Source organism: Oxyura jamaicensis, chromosome 18 (assembly GCF_011077185.1).
Source record: "Oxyura jamaicensis isolate SHBP4307 breed ruddy duck chromosome 18, BPBGC_Ojam_1.0, whole genome shotgun sequence".
NCBI classification, from domain to species: Eukaryota; Metazoa; Chordata; class Aves; order Anseriformes; family Anatidae; genus Oxyura; species Oxyura jamaicensis.
Window position 1 is genome coordinate 5925526 of NC_048910.1, and position 17909 is coordinate 5943434.

The following is a 17909-nucleotide window of genomic DNA, read 5'->3' on the forward strand; positions in this document are numbered from 1 at the left end:
AGAACAGATCAAGCAATATGCAAAACAAGACGTTTATTCTTAGAAAAGCAGTCGGGTTTATGTACAATAAGCCACAGAGGAAGAGTTAAAATCACCCATTGCTGTCTTCAAGATCCTTCCAGCGTTCCTTCTTTGACAATGACTCGGGCAAGATTTCGTGCAAGAGCAAGTCTCAGCATTTCCACTTTCATGGTCTCGACATCATCGTCCTAAAAAGCAGGTAGAGTTTTAGTTACGCTACTCTGTGCAATAATGAGCTGGTGATGGGTTCTCTTTCTAGATTTTTGAAAATAAGGATGTAGGACATAGTGAGTACACATTTAACTGTCATTGGGACCTCCTGAGAATGGGTAAAAGCTACATTTCTTACTTTTTAGATCAATGCAAGATAGAATTACCAAGCCTTTTCTTGCCCTTTCTTTTTCTGGCAGCTACAGAGTTTTGCATGTGTAGCAAATGGCTCCCTGTTCTGTGCCTGGAACGTATCTTAGCTTGAGCTGTTAAATGGCAACATCTCAGGTTTTCATTGCCCGTGTAACATGCAGTTATTTATCTTGGAAAAACATCACAGTCCAATCCAAATCAGTAGAACAGTGAGGAGTGGAAGTACTGTGTTCTATTTCTGTACTTAAATATCTTTTGATGATGCCTCAGTTGGCTGGCCTTTAAAAAGAACACCACACATCAGCCTCAGTAACTGAGGCTCTCCCTCTTTTCCTCCCCCCCCAAGAACAGAAATTTAGAGCTTTCTCTGACTGCCCCATGACCCCCCTCATTCATTATTTAGTTCAAAACAGGAGGTACCAGGAGTTTCTGCTTATCTGGCTTCCCTGCAGTCAGGTCTTCCAGGCACTGCATCAATTCGTAAGTCTGCTCTGCTGAAAATATTACCTGTGGAAATGGAAGTATTTACTGAAAATGATCACGTTGAAGGACATCGTGCAGTCTGAGAAGGTAACTCAGCTGAGAGGAACAGAATGCTTTCACGCTCCCACAGATCCATTCTGACCCTTTAATTCACAGGATCACAGGAAAATTCAGGTTGGAAGTGTGAGGTCTCTAAGGCAACCTCCTGTGCAAAGCAGGGCGAGCTATGAGGTCAGATCGGGTGCCTCTGGGCTTTATCCAGTCATGGGTTTGTAATTACTCAACTGCCATTTTCTTGATGGATCTTAAAGCAAAAACTTGGCTGAGCAGAAAGAAGCACGCTAGAAAAATCTCCAAGCCAAGTACCAGAAGGACCTTGCTGCAGCGTGTACTTAAATCATCAGCATACATTTATTCTTACTGATGTTTTCTAAGAGCAGGGAAACGAGTGATTATCCTGTGCTGGGTCCTTTGTGTTCCCACCAATAAGACATTTGGGGAGCTTCACAATTCTTGAACTGCCATGAACAGGTCACTTGCACTGGAAGTGCAAGCCCTAGCTTGGGGGCAGAAATTAAGGGGGACTCACTGCTTTGAGATAATTTGTCAGGAAGAAAAGAGAGGCTGTGGGGTGTCTTTGTCGTGTTCGACCAGCATGTTCACCTCTTTTTGCTCCAGCAGGGGAAGGGCATCTGTCAGCAGGGTCATCCAGAAGGAGCAAGGAGCAATATGAGCCGTCATCAACATCAGCAGCAGCTTGGCAGCTTCAGAGAATCGCTTTTCCCCATATAGCCGGTGGAATTCGCGGTACTTCCCTACACGTGGGTGTTGGTGAAGGGTAAAAGGTGTTAGTGTGTGTCAGAACAGCACAAGCTGGGATTTCTGGGTGCTAGGAAGTCATTTTGCTTGTACGAAGCCTTGGCTACAATTACCTCCCAACAGAAATGAGCGTCCAAAGCAGCTGAGTCTGGGGGAATGGGAATCTTGTGCATGAAGAAAAGTTAAAATACAGGCTGGCTGAAAAGGTAGCCAAAAACCTGCCAGTGTTCTTGGTAAGATTTACTGTTTGAATCAGCCTTGTTACCTAACTGATCCTGCCTGACATTGAGTGTTTGCAGGGTGAATAACAGCATGAGTGGCTTAGAGATACTGGTGGTGTCTGCAAAAAAAAAAAACAGACGGGGGGAGCAGGGGAGGATGAATGGTTTTTGGTACCTCAAAGTATCAGGAGGTCTGAAAAGCTTCGCTGTTTAAATGGAAAGGGAGATCTTTGTTAATGTGGAAAATTCTGCTTTTGCTAAGAATTAGTTTGACCACTGTCCAGTATGTAAGAGCTGGCTGAGGATGAAAGTGAGCTTTAATCTGCGGCTCTGTTTTTAGCAACTAAACTGTCAAAATAGAGGAAGTAATGGTTCCCGTTCAGATTCCCCTTTGATTAACACTCGAGCTCAAGGTAGCGATGTGAAGGTTGTCCAACAAAGGCACACCTTATGTTTCTAAAACCTCCAAAGGAAAAACAAGCAGAATATTTTTAGACCTTTAAGGAATTCTACGTAATGCAGAAAGGGAGGTCACTTCCCTGTAAATGCAGTTTTACAATTAAACTACAACTCTTTGGGGCCGATGCAAAGATCACTTGGTGACAACGGAGAAATCAGGAGGATTTCTGGTCTGGTAAGTCATGGTTAGCTTCTTTGCACATTTCCTTCATTTAAAACCTAAATTAAGCTGTTAGATCAAATTCAGAATCACTCTCACTGTAATGTGAGGGCAGTCATTCCAATTGCCAACAGCTGTTCCAAATTCCTATTAGATTTTGGCACCTGTAATGGCGTTTGCTAACAGCCACATCTCCAGAGAAAGGTGTGTTTTAGCTCCTTTTCCTTTCTTGGTCTGTTATTTAAAGGCCACACTAGCTGCAGGCAGATGGGCAGGTTACCACAGCCTGTGCTTGTGCCAGCCAGAAGGAAGTGGTTGTACGGAAAGGAAACTAGCTGGAGGCCTTCCACTGTTACTTGGCACAACTGCTGTAGTGGAAGGGGAGCAGAGATCTTTTGCTTGTGAGCTTGAAGTTGGCACAATGAACTAATAGAAGGTGTAGAGATGTTGAAGAACTTTACGAAATTAGTAAAATTGTGTTGTCCAAGTAAATTAAACCAGTATTACTTTTCTAAGGGTTCCCCCAAAGTCATCCACTTCATTTTTGGTAATATTTTGAAGTCTCCAGGTAGTGATAGAGTTTGGAAAAAGACTAAGAAAGGGGAAGCATACAAGTGTCAGAATTCAGGTCTATCCTGCCCAAAGCACTGCAGAACAGATGCCTACTGTGAGTGCAATTGGAAATGCAGTCTCCTGGTAGCACGCAGGCTGCATCCCAAATTACCTTTGGTTATTTGCTTTCCCCTCATTGCTATAACAGGATGTAGCAGATGGAGGAAGAGACAAATCCAAATAATTGTGTGGAGTTAGCTGTGTTCTAAATAACAGAACAGAATGAAAACCGTAGCCCCTTCTCACCAAGAAACGTCAGCCGGTCACTAAGCAGCATGGATGGTCCCAAATTATCGATGAGGTCTAAGTCAGAGAAGCATCCCCTTTCACAGTAATCCTTAAGGAATCTAGGGAGAAAGTAAAATGCAATAAAGGCTTAGAGGGGAGAACATCTTCTACTTTATTTTTCATCTCCTAATCCCTTCTTGGAATACTTTAGTATACAACTGAGATCCATCTTAATGAACCTCCTGTGAGGGTTTTGGAAGACATTGAGACATTTCCTGGGAGTGGCCTGTTGAACTGGTGTAACATGCATTTAACTGACACTGTATTTGTTCTAGATTTCATAGTCGTTGGGATCTATTCTTTAAAAGGAATAAGTAAAGGAAGGAGCACAGGAAGCTGAAGCTGGTGGGTGCATAAATAACTCTCTTTTTGTAACAAAAGTTCTGTTTTTCCTGCTATTAAAAAGAAAGAGCAGGAACAAAGAGAATTCTAAAAGCTTTTCATCTGTTTTGTCGCAGCTTTCGTTATGCTGCTTTTTTCAGCATCTGCTTCCTGTGATGGTTTTCATTCACCTTCTGTTGAAGGAAATATGATGATTCCTGCTTCCTCAAAGAACAAATAAGATTTAAAAAAAAAAAAGCCCATCTCTTACTACTCCCTTTTTACACTTGTTGAAGATAGAGCATTACCTGGCCATTTATCTGGAGCATAATTATAAAATTATACTCTACCTATGCAGAGAGACTGGTACCTGCCCATTTTAATTAGTAAAATAAATACATGACGTGGGTCATGACGCTGCAAGGTCAGATACTGTGACAAGTTATGGAAAATCAAGGACACAGTTCTTCTCTGTTACTTATGTTTTAATTGTGGCTTGATATATTTTTTGGAGAAATGCTGTATTAAGTGGCTCACACTGACTGGTGAACTAGATGGTTAAAAATAATCTGCTGAATACAGCACAGAAAGGGATTTGTCTTTCACCTAAGCCCATTCCCTGGCTCACTGTACAGTCCATCAAACAGGTTATTGGAGCAAGTGAAAGGGCAGTGCATAACGAAGAGCTATTGCCAAAAGAGATGTTTATCAAAGCAAAGCCTAGGAGCACTGGACTGTTAAAGTGAATCTGTTTCATCTCTAGATTTCATGGAGCAAAATGGTGTAGAAAAACAGCTAGGGTACTGCAGATGGAAGTACCCAGGAATGTCATTTTCTAGTCTGGAAGCAGGTCCTTGGTCTGAGGGAAAGATGACCTCAGCCTGCCTGCAGCAGGATGTTTCAGGATGGCTGCCTTCTCCCTGTTCAGACTATTCTGCTATAGCAGCTGTCTTCCAAGAGCTTCTGATTTACTCACCGATCTGATATTAGTGTAGCAAAAGCCGCATCCTTAGCTCTGATGCTCCAAGACAGGGCAGAGCCCAAGCGATTATTCCGCAGAGCTTTCATGGCCATGATTTTACAGATGCTACGAACTTAGGAGAAAACATCAGAGAAAAGGGAAAGAATCAATTTCAGTAGTTTCTCATTTCACCATAAAACAATGAAACTTAAGAATCAATCACCTTGCTCGTGCATGTGTCTCTGCTCACAGATTCTCAGCACTTTGAGGGCTTTCTGTTCTGTGTTAAGGGGGATCCGCTCAATGTGAAGCTCCAAGTATACTCGGCCATATTCGCGACAGTGGTCAAAGTAGTCTACCCCCAGCTGCCACAGACTGAGGGCAGAGGGAAAAAAAAGTCAAGCATTCCAACCATATAATTCTTAAGCAAAGCAGTAAAGCCACAGGTAGAATCTGGACCTGCGTTACTAACTGTTGGTTCTGGTTAACTTAGTATTCAGACCTAAAATGGCTTTTACTTTCTACCAGCTATCGCTGCCTGATACACAGCTTTGGAATATCTGCATCTCAGAAGTGCTCTGTACCCAAATGTCACAGTGGCAGGAGCCGTTCTATCCTGGCTAGTATACTCGATGGGTTCTAATTGACAGCTTTCATCCTTAATTCAGGAAAGGAAACTTGATAGTGCTGTATGACCCCTGAGAGACAGACACCTTTGAAATCCTAACAGTCCTCTGTAAGTTTTGCCTCTTTAGTACATTATTGCCTCTTTAGGTCATTAGCATGCAGAGATTTGTTGATGTTAGTCTAGCCTCTGAGGGAGGAGAATAAATATTACCTGTGATGGGAGAAGAGCCCTGAGGCATACTCTAGTAGAAGGAATTCACGCATGTTTGAACCAAAACTGCAGGGAGTGAAGAAAGAAAAGAAACAGGCATTACTGTGGTACCTCATCAGAAAAGCCTAATGACTTTATTTCTCAAGTACTTTCCATTTATGCAGCACGTTTTCTCATTGGCTGTCTTAGTAAACTTCATACATCAGGCCTCAACACGCAGGGCAGCTTTCTCGGGGGGGGAGATCTGCCAGCTGTGTACAGCACTTAGCAAACATAACTTAGCAGAAGCAAAGCCTGCTTTAAGACACTGAAACACCAAGGGAATTCAGACAGCAGAATTCTCAAATTTGTTGGAAACTTAGGTATGGAAGCTCTTTTTAGATTTCTCACTGTTCCAAATAATCACAAGCACTAGATAATATTTCAGCTTAAAATATATTAAAAAAAAAAAAAAAAAAAAAAAAAAAACATTGCATGAGGCACTCTTGAATAGCATGTCAAATTCAGGTCAACAACTGCTTCTGTTTCTTAGAGCATCTGGGCTGCCTAGAACTTCAGAGACATTTGCAGTAGCACTATTCTACATCTTCCGCAAATGCCCAAGATGCTCCTTTTCAACCAAAATCCATGTGTTGTTCTAGTCATTCTTACTTCTAGGTGTCTGAATAATCAGTGCCAGTAAATACTTACTAGAGATTGTGAGATTGCAGGAGCTTACAGTGATCCAGTAGGTCAGTCAGATGAGCCACAAACCACCAGTTGCTCAGAGCAATGCTATATTTGAAACAAGGAAAATAAAGAAAAAGCTAAGCCCACCACCATCAAGGAATGTGTCAGGTTTTCCACAGGCATTTCTTCCCACACGAGCTGTATTACAGCCTAACATCTGGCTGCGTTGCTCCAGACCCAATGGAATACTTTTAATTGCTACCTGCTTCACATACTCCTGTTAAATTACTTGAAAGGATGGTCTATACCCATGCCTTCTACCCCAAATACTATTGGAGTGAACGTACACAGCAGCAATACTACAGAACTAGAGAATCAAAAACTTTAAGAAGTCAACCTGCATTCCTTGATCACTTGATGCAACTCGAATTCGAAGGCTGCCATTAAAATTGTATCTAGAGGCTCAGGGCTGCTTTCTTCACCCAGGAACAGGTCCATACTAGACTGTGGAATAAGATTACAAGACATGATAAACAGAAGTTCTGACAAGGTAGAAGGAAGACATTTGTCTCAGTGTACCAGCCTAGCTTAGGTTATTTTATGTCAAATAGAACATCATGGATACTGAGCACGTTAACAGAAAAAAAAAAAAAAGCAATATTTTAGCAGCTGGAAAATGGGAAAGCAATTTGCAGGAACAAAACTGGTAGCATTAGGTGCTAAAGTGAGCTGGTCTTCAATAAGTATTTGCCTACTGTATCTTTCTCCCAGTCCACTTCTAAGTTCTATGAAAAGTCTTACAGGTATGTAGTTGTTGTATGATGTCAACCCTCCCAAAGTTTTCATTAACCCTTCTGTGGGTAAAACTGTGGAGGATATAGAAGTAATTCTGTTTCATGCCTGTGCATAGAAATGCAGTTCTGTTGGCTTCACAGTTGGATGCGAATACAGGAGTCGGGTAACCAGGAAATGGTACCAAGTAGTCAGGAGTTCCTTTTTCTCCAGTATGGCATTCTCATCTCCCCCCAGGATCTAACAAAAAGGAGAAATACAAAGGGAGTAATTCTGCAAATTCAGCGATGTACACAGCTGCATCTTAACTTTTCAGAGGCGCTACTCCCATTTTGCAAAGTTGATAATTTAATCAAAATTAAACAGCAATGGACAAAGATCCTTCTCAAGATCCTACGGCCTGGGATAGGAAAATGGTCTGTACAGGCTTGCAAAAACTGTGGCAAAACAAGTAACACAGTAAAAAAAGGCTGGCCTGAAATCTCTTGATTCAATGAACAGATCATCCAACATTTTAAAGTTACTTATGACTACATGTAGCTCCTGAAGTACACAATGACCCAATACTTGTCCAGTTTCCTTTCTTTTCAGCCAAAACATACCTTGCAGATGGATTCCATATGGGGATTGGAAGCAAAAGTTCCATCCCGTAGATACCGCTGACATTCTTCATGCCAGTGCTGCCATTTCAGCTCCAACTCGGTCAGCGTCTGGGTGTTGCCAAGCTGAACCCAAGGTAAGATGCATAAAATAAAGGAAAGATCAAGTCAGATCACAACAGGTGCTTGTGCTGAACTCACAATTATTCATGCTAAAATGGTAAACACAAGGATGCTGTCAATTTTTAACTTGTTCTTCAGTTGCATTAGAAGTGTCTTAATTTATGCATCTAAATAAGGCAAAAAAAGCTAAAAGAAACAGTGCAAGATTACTGTGATGCAGCTGCAATTTTTCCTCCAGGAGGAGATCATTGCAACAGAGGAAAACTCTGCAGGTAAGGCCTTCAATGAATGTTCTGTGCAAGTTCTCAACAGGAACTGTTTCAGACAACTAGATAACACACCCTGCTGCAAAAATGTTGTTTCTACACTGGTTTGTCATCTAACAGGTTTTTGCCTGTACCGGTGGGTCTTTTTGATAATTCATGCAAATATTACTACTTTAAAGAATTAAAATTGGAATGTTTTAATGGTCAACAGGCTGCGATGCTACAGGAGCTACAGCAGAGGTGAAACAGACGGGACTAATACTGTCATCCCTCTCTCTCTTTTCCCAGTGGAACTGCATGAAAAAAATAACATACGTACATTGGGCACAGGCATCTTCATCATCAAGTCATCCAAGACTCTGTACATGCTCACTGATGTGGGATTGGCACTGGCTTCCTTTGAGAGCAAGTGCCGTGCTTCATCCATTCGGCCTTGCAGCACGAAGACATCGACCTGCAGAAACCACAAGTCTGTGAGCACCACACTGCGCAAGGCTACCAAATACTCAGATGGATTACTGGGGGGAAATTTAACTTGTGATTTAGGCAAGTTAAATAGAGTTAAAATGCTTAAATTTTAGGACCACTAATTCAAGTCTAAGTGTTGACCTCTATGGATCATTAAATCGAAAGGATCAGGCTAGGAATGAGGGCAGGATGGCCTTCACAAGGGCTTTAACTTAAAGCTGTAAAGGCAGGTAGCAGCAGTGTCCCAGGTATCAGTTTGAGATATAATCCAGTGCAGGGTAGGGAGGAGGAAGGCAAAACACATAAGCATAAATTCTCTAAGAATTTTACAGGTGACTGTACTCACCACATTCCAGAAGAGTTTGTGTTTTGATGGATTTTCACTGCTCAGAACCTCACGGACCATGCTGTCTACATCGCAGACATGAAGTCGAATCCAGTCAAGGAGGCGAAGCAGGAGGGGGCCAGCTTTACACAGAGAAGGTTCATTCTGTTAGTTCCCAAACTGTTACTTTGTGTGCTTCCAGCCTTAATGGCTTGATAATCATTAGATGACGTTTACTAATCGGATTTCTATCTGCCACACTCAAATTACAAAGGAATGGAGTTCCTTAAATAGCCAGGCTGTGGGAGCACCAAGCTGCTGATGGGATTCCATGTGGCAAGTTTTAGACAGAACAGCAGCATAGTCCTGCAGGAAAGCCTAACCGGTTAATTGAAGCAATAAAAGGTAATTCATATCATAGATCTTGTAATGCCAAAAGACCCATCAATGTTTACAGTTGTTTAATGTATCATCACCTCTCATCACCTCACTACTAACTAAATACAAGGATGAAATTTGGCAGGAGGCTACCACCTTTTTTTCAGATTAATTAATCTATGATTTGTGAGTATCTTCTGAATTCTGGGACTGAATAAGTAGCGTATTTCTTAGAGTAATCTGATTTCCTTAGAAAATTATTTACTGCTTTGAAATACTCAAGTAAACAAACGGACTTCTAAAATGGCATCCTAAAGTTAAAAGAATTGCATCAGAGAATTATACATTATACAATGTTAGTTGGCATCACATTTGATACTTTAAAATCTGTTTATGCTTTAAAGTCAAATAATTGGCAAGAAATTTTTTGCTGTTGCTGTTATTTTTCTGGAAAAAAAAAAAAAGCTAGTTTAACTTGTAGTGTACTACCCATGAGAGGGGAAAAAGTAGAATGCACATCTAACATCCCAACAGAATACAAAGAGGGCAATTTACTGAGGCAGGAGAAGTATTAAAAGATTTATTGACGATTGTCATAATTATCTCTAAATATGTTAAAATAACACAATGGATGCTATGTGCATCTTAAACATGCAAACAATTCCCTCTTTGATCTTAACATCAGAATAGTTCACTGCTCACCTGTAGCTGCTTCAACAAACAGGATCTCACAGAGGTTCCAGATCAGCTCCATTGCAGAGAGAATAGAAACCTGAAAAGAGCAGGGCCGTGTTTCAGATTTGTTCCAGTTGATTATTTTTAACTGCACAAAGGAAGCTGCTGGCCATAGCGATCAGTCAGTTTTTATAGACAAGACAAATGTCATATTGGCATTTAAAAGACAAAAAATAAAGACAAAAAATAAAGACAGAAATAGGCCACAACTTCTCTACAGTTATACAGCTGAGAAAATACGGAGGCAGGTTGTGTATTGAAATGCGATAGTAATCTGTCATCAGTGGGAATACAAAACAGAATGGGACGCGTTATTTTCAGAGTTTTTGCACTCCTGAGATTTAACATAACAAACAGCAAAGTAAAAAAGAAAGGCTAAATAAGCAACATCAGTGCAGCTAATAGAACAAAACAGAACTGCCACAGCGTTGGTCTCTGAATTTACTAACCAGTGTTCATGTGACTACGTGGATGTGTCTGAAGATTACCTGAGTACTGTACTGGCTGTGTAGGGCAGGGTCCCGTGTTGCAGCTGAGGGAAAAATCAAAATGCAACATATTTACCTTATTTCATGACCTTTTCTGGACTCATAAATATAATACCTGATACCTCACCAGGCATAGATCCAAACCTGTACACAACTGACAAAGCTAAATGTTTATAACTTTAAATATTGTACAAATCTGGGAAGCCTACAGGACAAGGATGGAAGGGAAGAGTAAAATCCTTTACTTATCGGGGGGAAGCAATCTATTAATTTTGACTCTGGTTCCTATAAAGCAGCAAGCCACGATATGAAAAGACTGCCAAGTCCTCCCCAAATCTGTTGCAATGCAGTGCAAAAAAGTCTCAGACAAGGTTTACAAAGCAACTTGGAAATCTCCGGGATGGAAATGGAGTCTTGATAATTACTGAAATCTCTATGTGCCATTTTACAATAGTTGTAATAACTTACAACTGAAGCACTGTTTTTATAATCACAAACAGCATTTCTTTTTTATTGCAGTAGAATAAACAAACTTACCAGCCACGCGGTGCATGTCCTCCATACAGGCTCTTATGACCGAGCGGTAGTTTTTACTCACTTGAACCAATCTGCCAAACACAAAAAGCATCACTTAGAGAGCTGCTTGAGTTTCAGTCCACTGAAGCCTCGCATGTTTCTGTGCTGCAGTAGCAGCTTCCAGCACGTGGTGAATCTGGTGGGAGCCAGCCAGGCCGTGCACCGCTGGCTATGTAAGCAAAGGCACTGCTACTGCAGGACTTAGGGCCATGTTTTGCAGAATTACTCCAGCACAGTCATTTAGACTGCACAACTGCCAATTAACGGCAGCTCTAAGTAGTCTGGGTTTATAAGGGCTATGGCGTTTGCCTCTAAAACCAAGGCAGCGCCACCAGGTCGTCTTTCCAGGGCTGCAGCCCCGCGGCCCACTCACTGCGCTTTCCTCGACTTGCCGGCCAGCTCCTCCTCGCTGCGCTGGAGGCCGATGAAGATGCCGTGCGACTCGTTGAAGAGTTTCCGCAGGGTCTGGATGTAGATGTCCTGGTCCCTGCGCACCACGAAGACGCGGGAGGAGCCGGGCGCTGCATCCCCGCCGCCTGCAACGACGGATCCCGTCAGGGCCGGCCGCGCAGGCAGCCGCCAGCCCGGGGTCCAACCGAGCCGAACCGGGCCGGAGTCCACCCTCGCCCCGGGGCCGGGGACCCACCTCCGCGGCCGAACCGTGTCTCGCACACCAGCATCTCGGCGGGGCCCCACTCAAAGCACAGCTGCCTGGAGGCCGGGTCGGCGCCGGGCACCACCTGTGAGAAGGGGCGGCGGGGCCGTCAGGGGGACCCGGGCACCCCCGGTCCCCCTCTCCCGGTCCGTCCCGATCCCGCCAACCCGTCCCCTGCCCCTCACCACCAGCGGCGGCTCCGTGTCCGCCTCTTCCATGGTCTCAACCGCGCTCGCTTCCCTCCCGCCCGCCGGCTCGCGGGGAGGCCCCGCCGCGGCTGCCCGAGCCGCTGCCTGCCGCCGGCCGCGGGGCTCGGCCGCGGCTTCTCCTCAGCTCCTCCGGCCGGAGCAGGGCACCCGGCGGGCTCCTGCCTCCCCTCAGCCCCCACGAGGCCCCTCCGTGGGGTTGAGGCAGGCGCCGGGGCGCTCGCCCCGGATGCGCCGAAGGCTCCAAAAGGCCCCGCCGGGGCGGGAGCGGGCTGAGGGGGAGAGGCCGGGCTGAGGGGAGGCAGAGCTAAGGGTTGGAGGCCGGGCTGAGGGGAGTTTTCGTTCTTGGCTGCCTCCGGCGTTTCTCCAGAGCTGGGGGAGGCTGAATCCGCCCTCAACAGAAAAGCACAAGGAGCCTGCGGGTGGGGAGGGAGAGGCCCCGCTGCTTCGCTCCCCCGAACCTCGCCTCCTCCGGGCTGCGGGAGGAGGGCCCCTGTCGGCACGTTTTATTCTCTTGGTGTTTCAGATGGTGGATGCCGTGCTGGCTGTGGGTGTGTGGTGATCTAGGTGCTGTCCTCGTGTTCGCTTCATTGATGGTACTGCCTTCTAACGACCGGTTTATTTCTTTGCGTGCTTCAGATACTTGCAGATAGACGAGTCTCCGGGCTGCTGAAGAGGATGCTCTCTGGAGTGGAGTTGCAGGAGCTCTCAGGCAAGCTCTGATAAATCTGGCTAGTGAATTGTGTGCTTTCAGACCTTGGTTGCCTGAGGGCTAGAGAAAGGCTCATAACAAAGCATTAGATTGACTACAGCGGGTCAGGGGCAGTGCCGGCATCAGAAGGAATTCTGCTATGCACATATGCCTTATTCACCTTCTTAATGTCACAAGGTATTTTTTTTTTTTTTCCTTTTCTGCCTGGTAGGGGTCAGGATGGGAGTTAGTACTCCTAGGAACTGGCAGGGTTTGTCTGCTGAGGGTACTGGACACCACCTAATCACTTTCGTGCTCATTGTGGGAGCTCAAGGAACGATGGAATTGAACTTCAGCATCCACTAATAACTCGGTGTGAAAAACCCCTAACCACACACTGCTCCTTTCTTTCCATTCTGCTGTCCTTCCTGTCCCTGCAGGCACCTCACTTTTTTTTTTTTTTTTTTTTTTTTTTTTACCTATTCCTCTAAGTAACAAACTTGTTTAGTGATACACTTTGTAAGCATATATTGATGATGCTGTCTTGCTGAACTCTGATCCAGAAGAAGCCAATCTCTCTCACTGGTGCCTTTTGAAGAGGCTCACTAAGAATTCACTTTTCAAGATTGCTTAAGTCATTCACTGACCTCTTAAGATAAATGCTGCAACATTCTACTGCTAAATTACCCATTTATACTTCATTGGTTACTGTATCTGCCATTTTCAATGAAAATAAAGCTGGCAGTTATCTTTGGTAAAAGCATGTTGTTGCAGTGATCCTGCTGAAAACAAAAAGCAGTGTTGTTCAGGTCAGCCAGGAATGGCTTGTTGCAGGGCAGAAGAACTTAAATCTTCAGAAACCTGCTTTAGAAACTAAGACACATAAGTTTTAATAAAGTTCATCCTTTATGGTAGGTAAGAGTCCTATATCTGGGGAGAATTTATGGATGTGTTTGAATCTTGTACAAAGCCAAATTCATCTTCTGTTTTACAAGATGGTACCGCTCTATGCTTAAGGCTGTGGAGGACATTAGTTCTGATATCTAGGTCTAAAATATCCTTCAAAATGTTACTAAAATGGGTCTGGGTGCAAATCAGAACTGGATGTCTGAAAACCCAACAGTAAGAGCTCTTCTCTCCTCCTTCTTTGAGGCTGCTTCTGTAACTGCACCATTTCTTGCGACTGTTAGGAGACTTCCAACGACTTCTGTTATCAGCCAGTGCACTGAAGAAAACTACAGAGCCCGCTGCTTTTAGGGCATTGCAAGTAAAAGGTAGGAATGAACTGAAATGCAAAACTACTGCGGAGCTGGCTCGCTCCTTTCATGGAAATCTGAGACTTGCCTTCCAAGTGAGATCCTTGTGAGAAGGATGGGAGTTGCTATTTGTTTTCCCTGTAGTGAAGCAAAGGAATTCTCTCCCTTTGAGTGTCAACTGTGGTAGCAGAACTTGCCACCAGGGGCTTTCCTAGGGACACAAGTGCCTGGAGCATCACCGTGTTCTTCCAAGCGATTGTGTTGCGTGTGTTTCTCTTGCTTGCTTTTTTCAAACTTAACGCTTGTCTCAGTGAACCACTTTGTGGGGCACCACAGCCCTTCCCACAGGGATGGGGAGCCAAAAGGCAGGTGCTGGTTACCCTTTACCAACTGTATTGCAAGGCCTATGCGAAGAGACTCGAACAACTGCTCCAGGAGCTGTAGCTCTTTGATCCTTTCCTGCTTTCTGTTTGGCAGATGCGGTCCACTTCGCTCACTAACTAAAAATGCAAGTGGCTTGTTTTGTTTGCAGCTTCTAATGCTCTTGAACTGGCAAAGTGGCTGGTTCCTGTGGAAGTCATCTTGGAAATGTGAATTTTAGTTTGACATCTCGTAATCCTCCTTGGAAGGTTGGCTGGATGTCTGCATGTATCTGGAAGGGAGACCTGCCTGCACTCCTTGTCAAAAAGGCTTCTGTGCCTGTCCAGTCTGTGTAACTCATCAGAACTGGCTACCAGAATGTCAGCATGGAACTTCATATTGTTCAGAAAGAATTTAGAGTTCAGGCTCTGGATACAGCCCAGGGAGGCAAAGGCAAAAAAAACTGTTAATCGTTTTTCTGGGAGGACAGGGAAACAGAAGAAAAAAAAAAGAAAAAAAGAAAAAAAGCTCAAGGCCTGATGAGGAAGGGAGTACTAAGTTGCAAAATAAAAGGGTTGAAAGCTATTTCATGACTGGGGAAAAGGAAAGAAAGATAATTATTGGGAACGAGGAAGGCACAGAACAGGCAGTGCCTCAGGCAAAATATTTATTTCTATTCCCGATGCTGAACTAGTATTAATGAAGAGCAAAACCTGAATAAGCCACTCTAGCCCTTCAGAGGTCAGGCTGAGAAGGGAGCTTTAGCTCTGCTCTTGTACGCTTCAGGTAACTCTTGGCTTGCTATTCTTCTTGCATTGAGCTAATTGTAAAGTAATACACGGTTTTGAAGAGGCTGGAGTTGCCTTTGTAGGCCTACACTTGCTAGTGTATGGTAGCACATACCCTGTGCTTGTAGGTGTTTTAATGTCTTAAAAATCTTAATGTCTTGGTGTGGAAGGGAACGTAAACATCTCTGCCCTCTTCAGAAGAGGGTGGAGAATTAAGCCTGAGTGCTCTGCAAAATCTAGATAGGTCGTATTTCTTCCTTATAAAACTGCTGTACAAAAATAAAACAAAGGCATGGAAATATTTAGGAAACGTGGATTTTGTTGTTGTTGTTGTTCCCAGATGTGGAATTTCCATGGAATTCTCACTGTGATGCTTCCCCATTCACTTCTCTTCAACTTTGTACATTAAAAAGGAGGAGCTGTGAGAGACAAAAAGCTTTGCCTTTGCCCCCCCTCTGCTGCAGCCTGGACCCTGCAGGACTGGGCTCTTTGTAGTTCCCAGTGTGGCTTCTCCCCTGCCGCTTGCTCTGAGTGCCACTGTCTAGCCAGTTATCTTTGCATTTTTTAGCACTGTTTATTGTTAGCTCAACTGGATCTCCTGCATAATGCCAGTTTCCTCTGTTGCTCTGTAAGAAGAAAAGCCATATAAATGCAAGGGCTGTAGAAACCTTCTCTGCGATTAGGGAATCTGTGTAATTGGTGGCAAGACCAACGGTGGTATAGCAGAAAGAGTTTTCAGCTTCTCTGAGCATGTATAACTTCTGCGGTGGTAGAGAAATCCCATACATTTACATAAAATATAGCTTATTTTCACGTCTCCTTTTAAGCAGATTTGTTCTGTTTGTGATGCTGGCCTTAATGGTTGTCCCACTTAGCTTCATTCCAGCATTCAGCTCTTTCATGGTGCTCTCCAGCCTTGGCCAATTTCTTCCATGGCCCCAAGGCCACTCCCAAAATCCTCCTCCAGGACCTGCAACACAAACATCTTAGAGTGAGGGGGGAGAAGTAGCAAGAGCAAAGAAGAACAGGACCATCAAACAACATCGGTCTTGTGACATGGTTCCTTACAGCAGCCACTCCTCTGTGATGTTGCATCATTTCTATAAATAGAAGTTAAAATCCTTTGGGAAATAGCACTTGTCTTTTGTTCTGTAAAGTACTACAATTTGAGTCTTGCTTAATAAAGCAGTGTACAATGTATAGAATGGAGCGGGTTCTAAGATGCTTTATTTCCTTGTGCTCATATATTGTCCTGCTTCTCAGTGGTGGATAGAAGTACAATAGTGGACACCAGGAAGTTCAAATGGCATTGCCCATTGCTCTTCAAAGCTGAAATGAAAGGTGAAGTGAGACTCAAACTGTGTGAGACTCAAACCAGACTCAAACTGTGTGAGGGGAATTTCTACAGAAACGTGTTGTTTTCTATAGCCTCAGGTGTTTCTTGCCTCCCAGTATCTTAAATACAAAAAAAATACCACAAGGAATTAAATGCAGGGAAAATGGGCAGAAAAAGACTGATTGGAGCAGTTTTTGATGATAAATCAAGGAAAATGATTGGGAAGTACTGCTCAAAGGAGCATTGGTTTGAGTCGCAGTTACAGTTTAAAACAGCATCTCAGCTGGGTCAGACCAAGCTTTTCCAGTGCTTCTGATTTATTTTTTTTTTCCAGAACTGAATCATAAAGACTCTTGAGAAGGAATAAAATAGTAAAACTAAGAGGTTCTGTGAAATTTTAGCTGAGGTTTCTGCTTTCTGTTTGCAGAAGCAAAGAGAAAATTTTACAACATGTGGGAGCTTAGTCTACAAAGCTTCCACCCCTGTTCTGTGGAGGCTCCGCAGCTGCAGAGGCCAGCTTCGCTGCCTCAGGTACAGTTGTGGCTGTGTTATTTTCTTAACTGTGGACTCTGGTAAACGTTCAGCTTCCTGTTCTCGGCGGGCGTTACTCTTCTTCGATTTCCAAGCAACTGTAATAAAACAAAACAAAAAAAAAAGCCTCCCCTGGTGTCAGCACTCAGAAAGGGAGGTACCAGGTTGTGAATTAATGTGACAAAAGGCAGAGAAGGGGGAGCAGAATCCCCAGTGAGAAGAGCGAAGTCCGTGCTCTGCTGGGAAGTCCAGCTTCTCTTCAGCTGGTGTTTCACTACTTGAGTAGTTTACTCTGGACAAACCCCATCTCGTAACTTCACTGAAACAGTGCAGGAGGTGTGCTACATGCGGGCCTGGATTTTGTCACGCCGGGAACAGGGCGTGTGTGACCGTACGGCCGCTGCTGCCCCACGACCGGAGCACGTGCACCGCCTGCACCTCACGGCACCGGTGCGAACCAGCGTCCGCCTGGGGAATCTGTGCCCGCGGGCTTCACGGGGGTCGCTTTTTGGTGGCTCCTTTCTGCTTGGGTGCTGCCAAGAAACTGTTGACAAATGATGGTGGCAGATGTGACGTTGATAGGAAAAGGCTCGGGAGCTGTTTAGAGGCAGCGAGATTGGAAACGCTTTGAAGTCCCTGGAGTTACTGAGAACTTCCTCCTCTCCGCTCTGTTGGAGTGAACTTGAATCATTTTGGAGAGAATTCAAAAGAATCAGTAGTATATCCTCTGATTTATGTATTTTACTATGATTTTTGAAATGCTGCATCGCGGTCTTAGCCGTTTGGAGACTAAGAAGTAAGCCTTGACTACGATTGCTTTAATTGCACTGGAGATGCGTTTCTCGGCTTCTGGGGGCCCGGGCGGGAACGACGGGCACCTCAGGGCGGCCCCTGAGGGGAGAGCCGGGGCTGGCCAGGCCCCGGGCCCCCACTCCACAACCGGGGCCACGGGCGGTGGGGGGGCGACACGAGGCGGGAGGCGAGGGCTCCCCTGAGGTGTGTGTGTGTGACGGGAAGGGGGGGGGGGCCCGGACACGGCGCGGGGCGCGGCGGCCCGGCGGCCATTTTGAGGAGGACAATGCCCGCCGCACGGCTTGGGCCCGGCTGCGCCCGGCGGGCGG

General features: G+C 44.7%; 1 protein-coding gene across 1 annotated transcript; it reads right to left on the minus strand.

The window, feature by feature from the left end:
• Positions 1-16: 16 nt before the first annotated feature.
• Positions 17-12133, minus strand: NUP85 (nucleoporin 85). The gene is made up of 19 exons (XM_035342740.1): positions 11806-12133; positions 11612-11705; positions 11339-11501; positions 10927-10997; positions 10390-10433; positions 9869-9938; positions 8810-8931; positions 8315-8449; positions 7610-7732; positions 7116-7247; positions 6613-6719; positions 6237-6320; positions 5547-5612; positions 4932-5083; positions 4724-4841; positions 3385-3485; positions 1531-1682; positions 805-891; positions 17-209 (listed from the first exon to the last, which is right to left on the minus strand). The coding sequence occupies exons 1-19, from the start codon at positions 11836-11838 to the stop codon at positions 108-110; spliced, it is 1956 nt and encodes a 651-aa protein (XP_035198631.1). The 5' UTR covers positions 11839-12133; the 3' UTR covers positions 17-107.
• Between the last annotated feature and the right edge of the window lie 5776 nt (positions 12134-17909).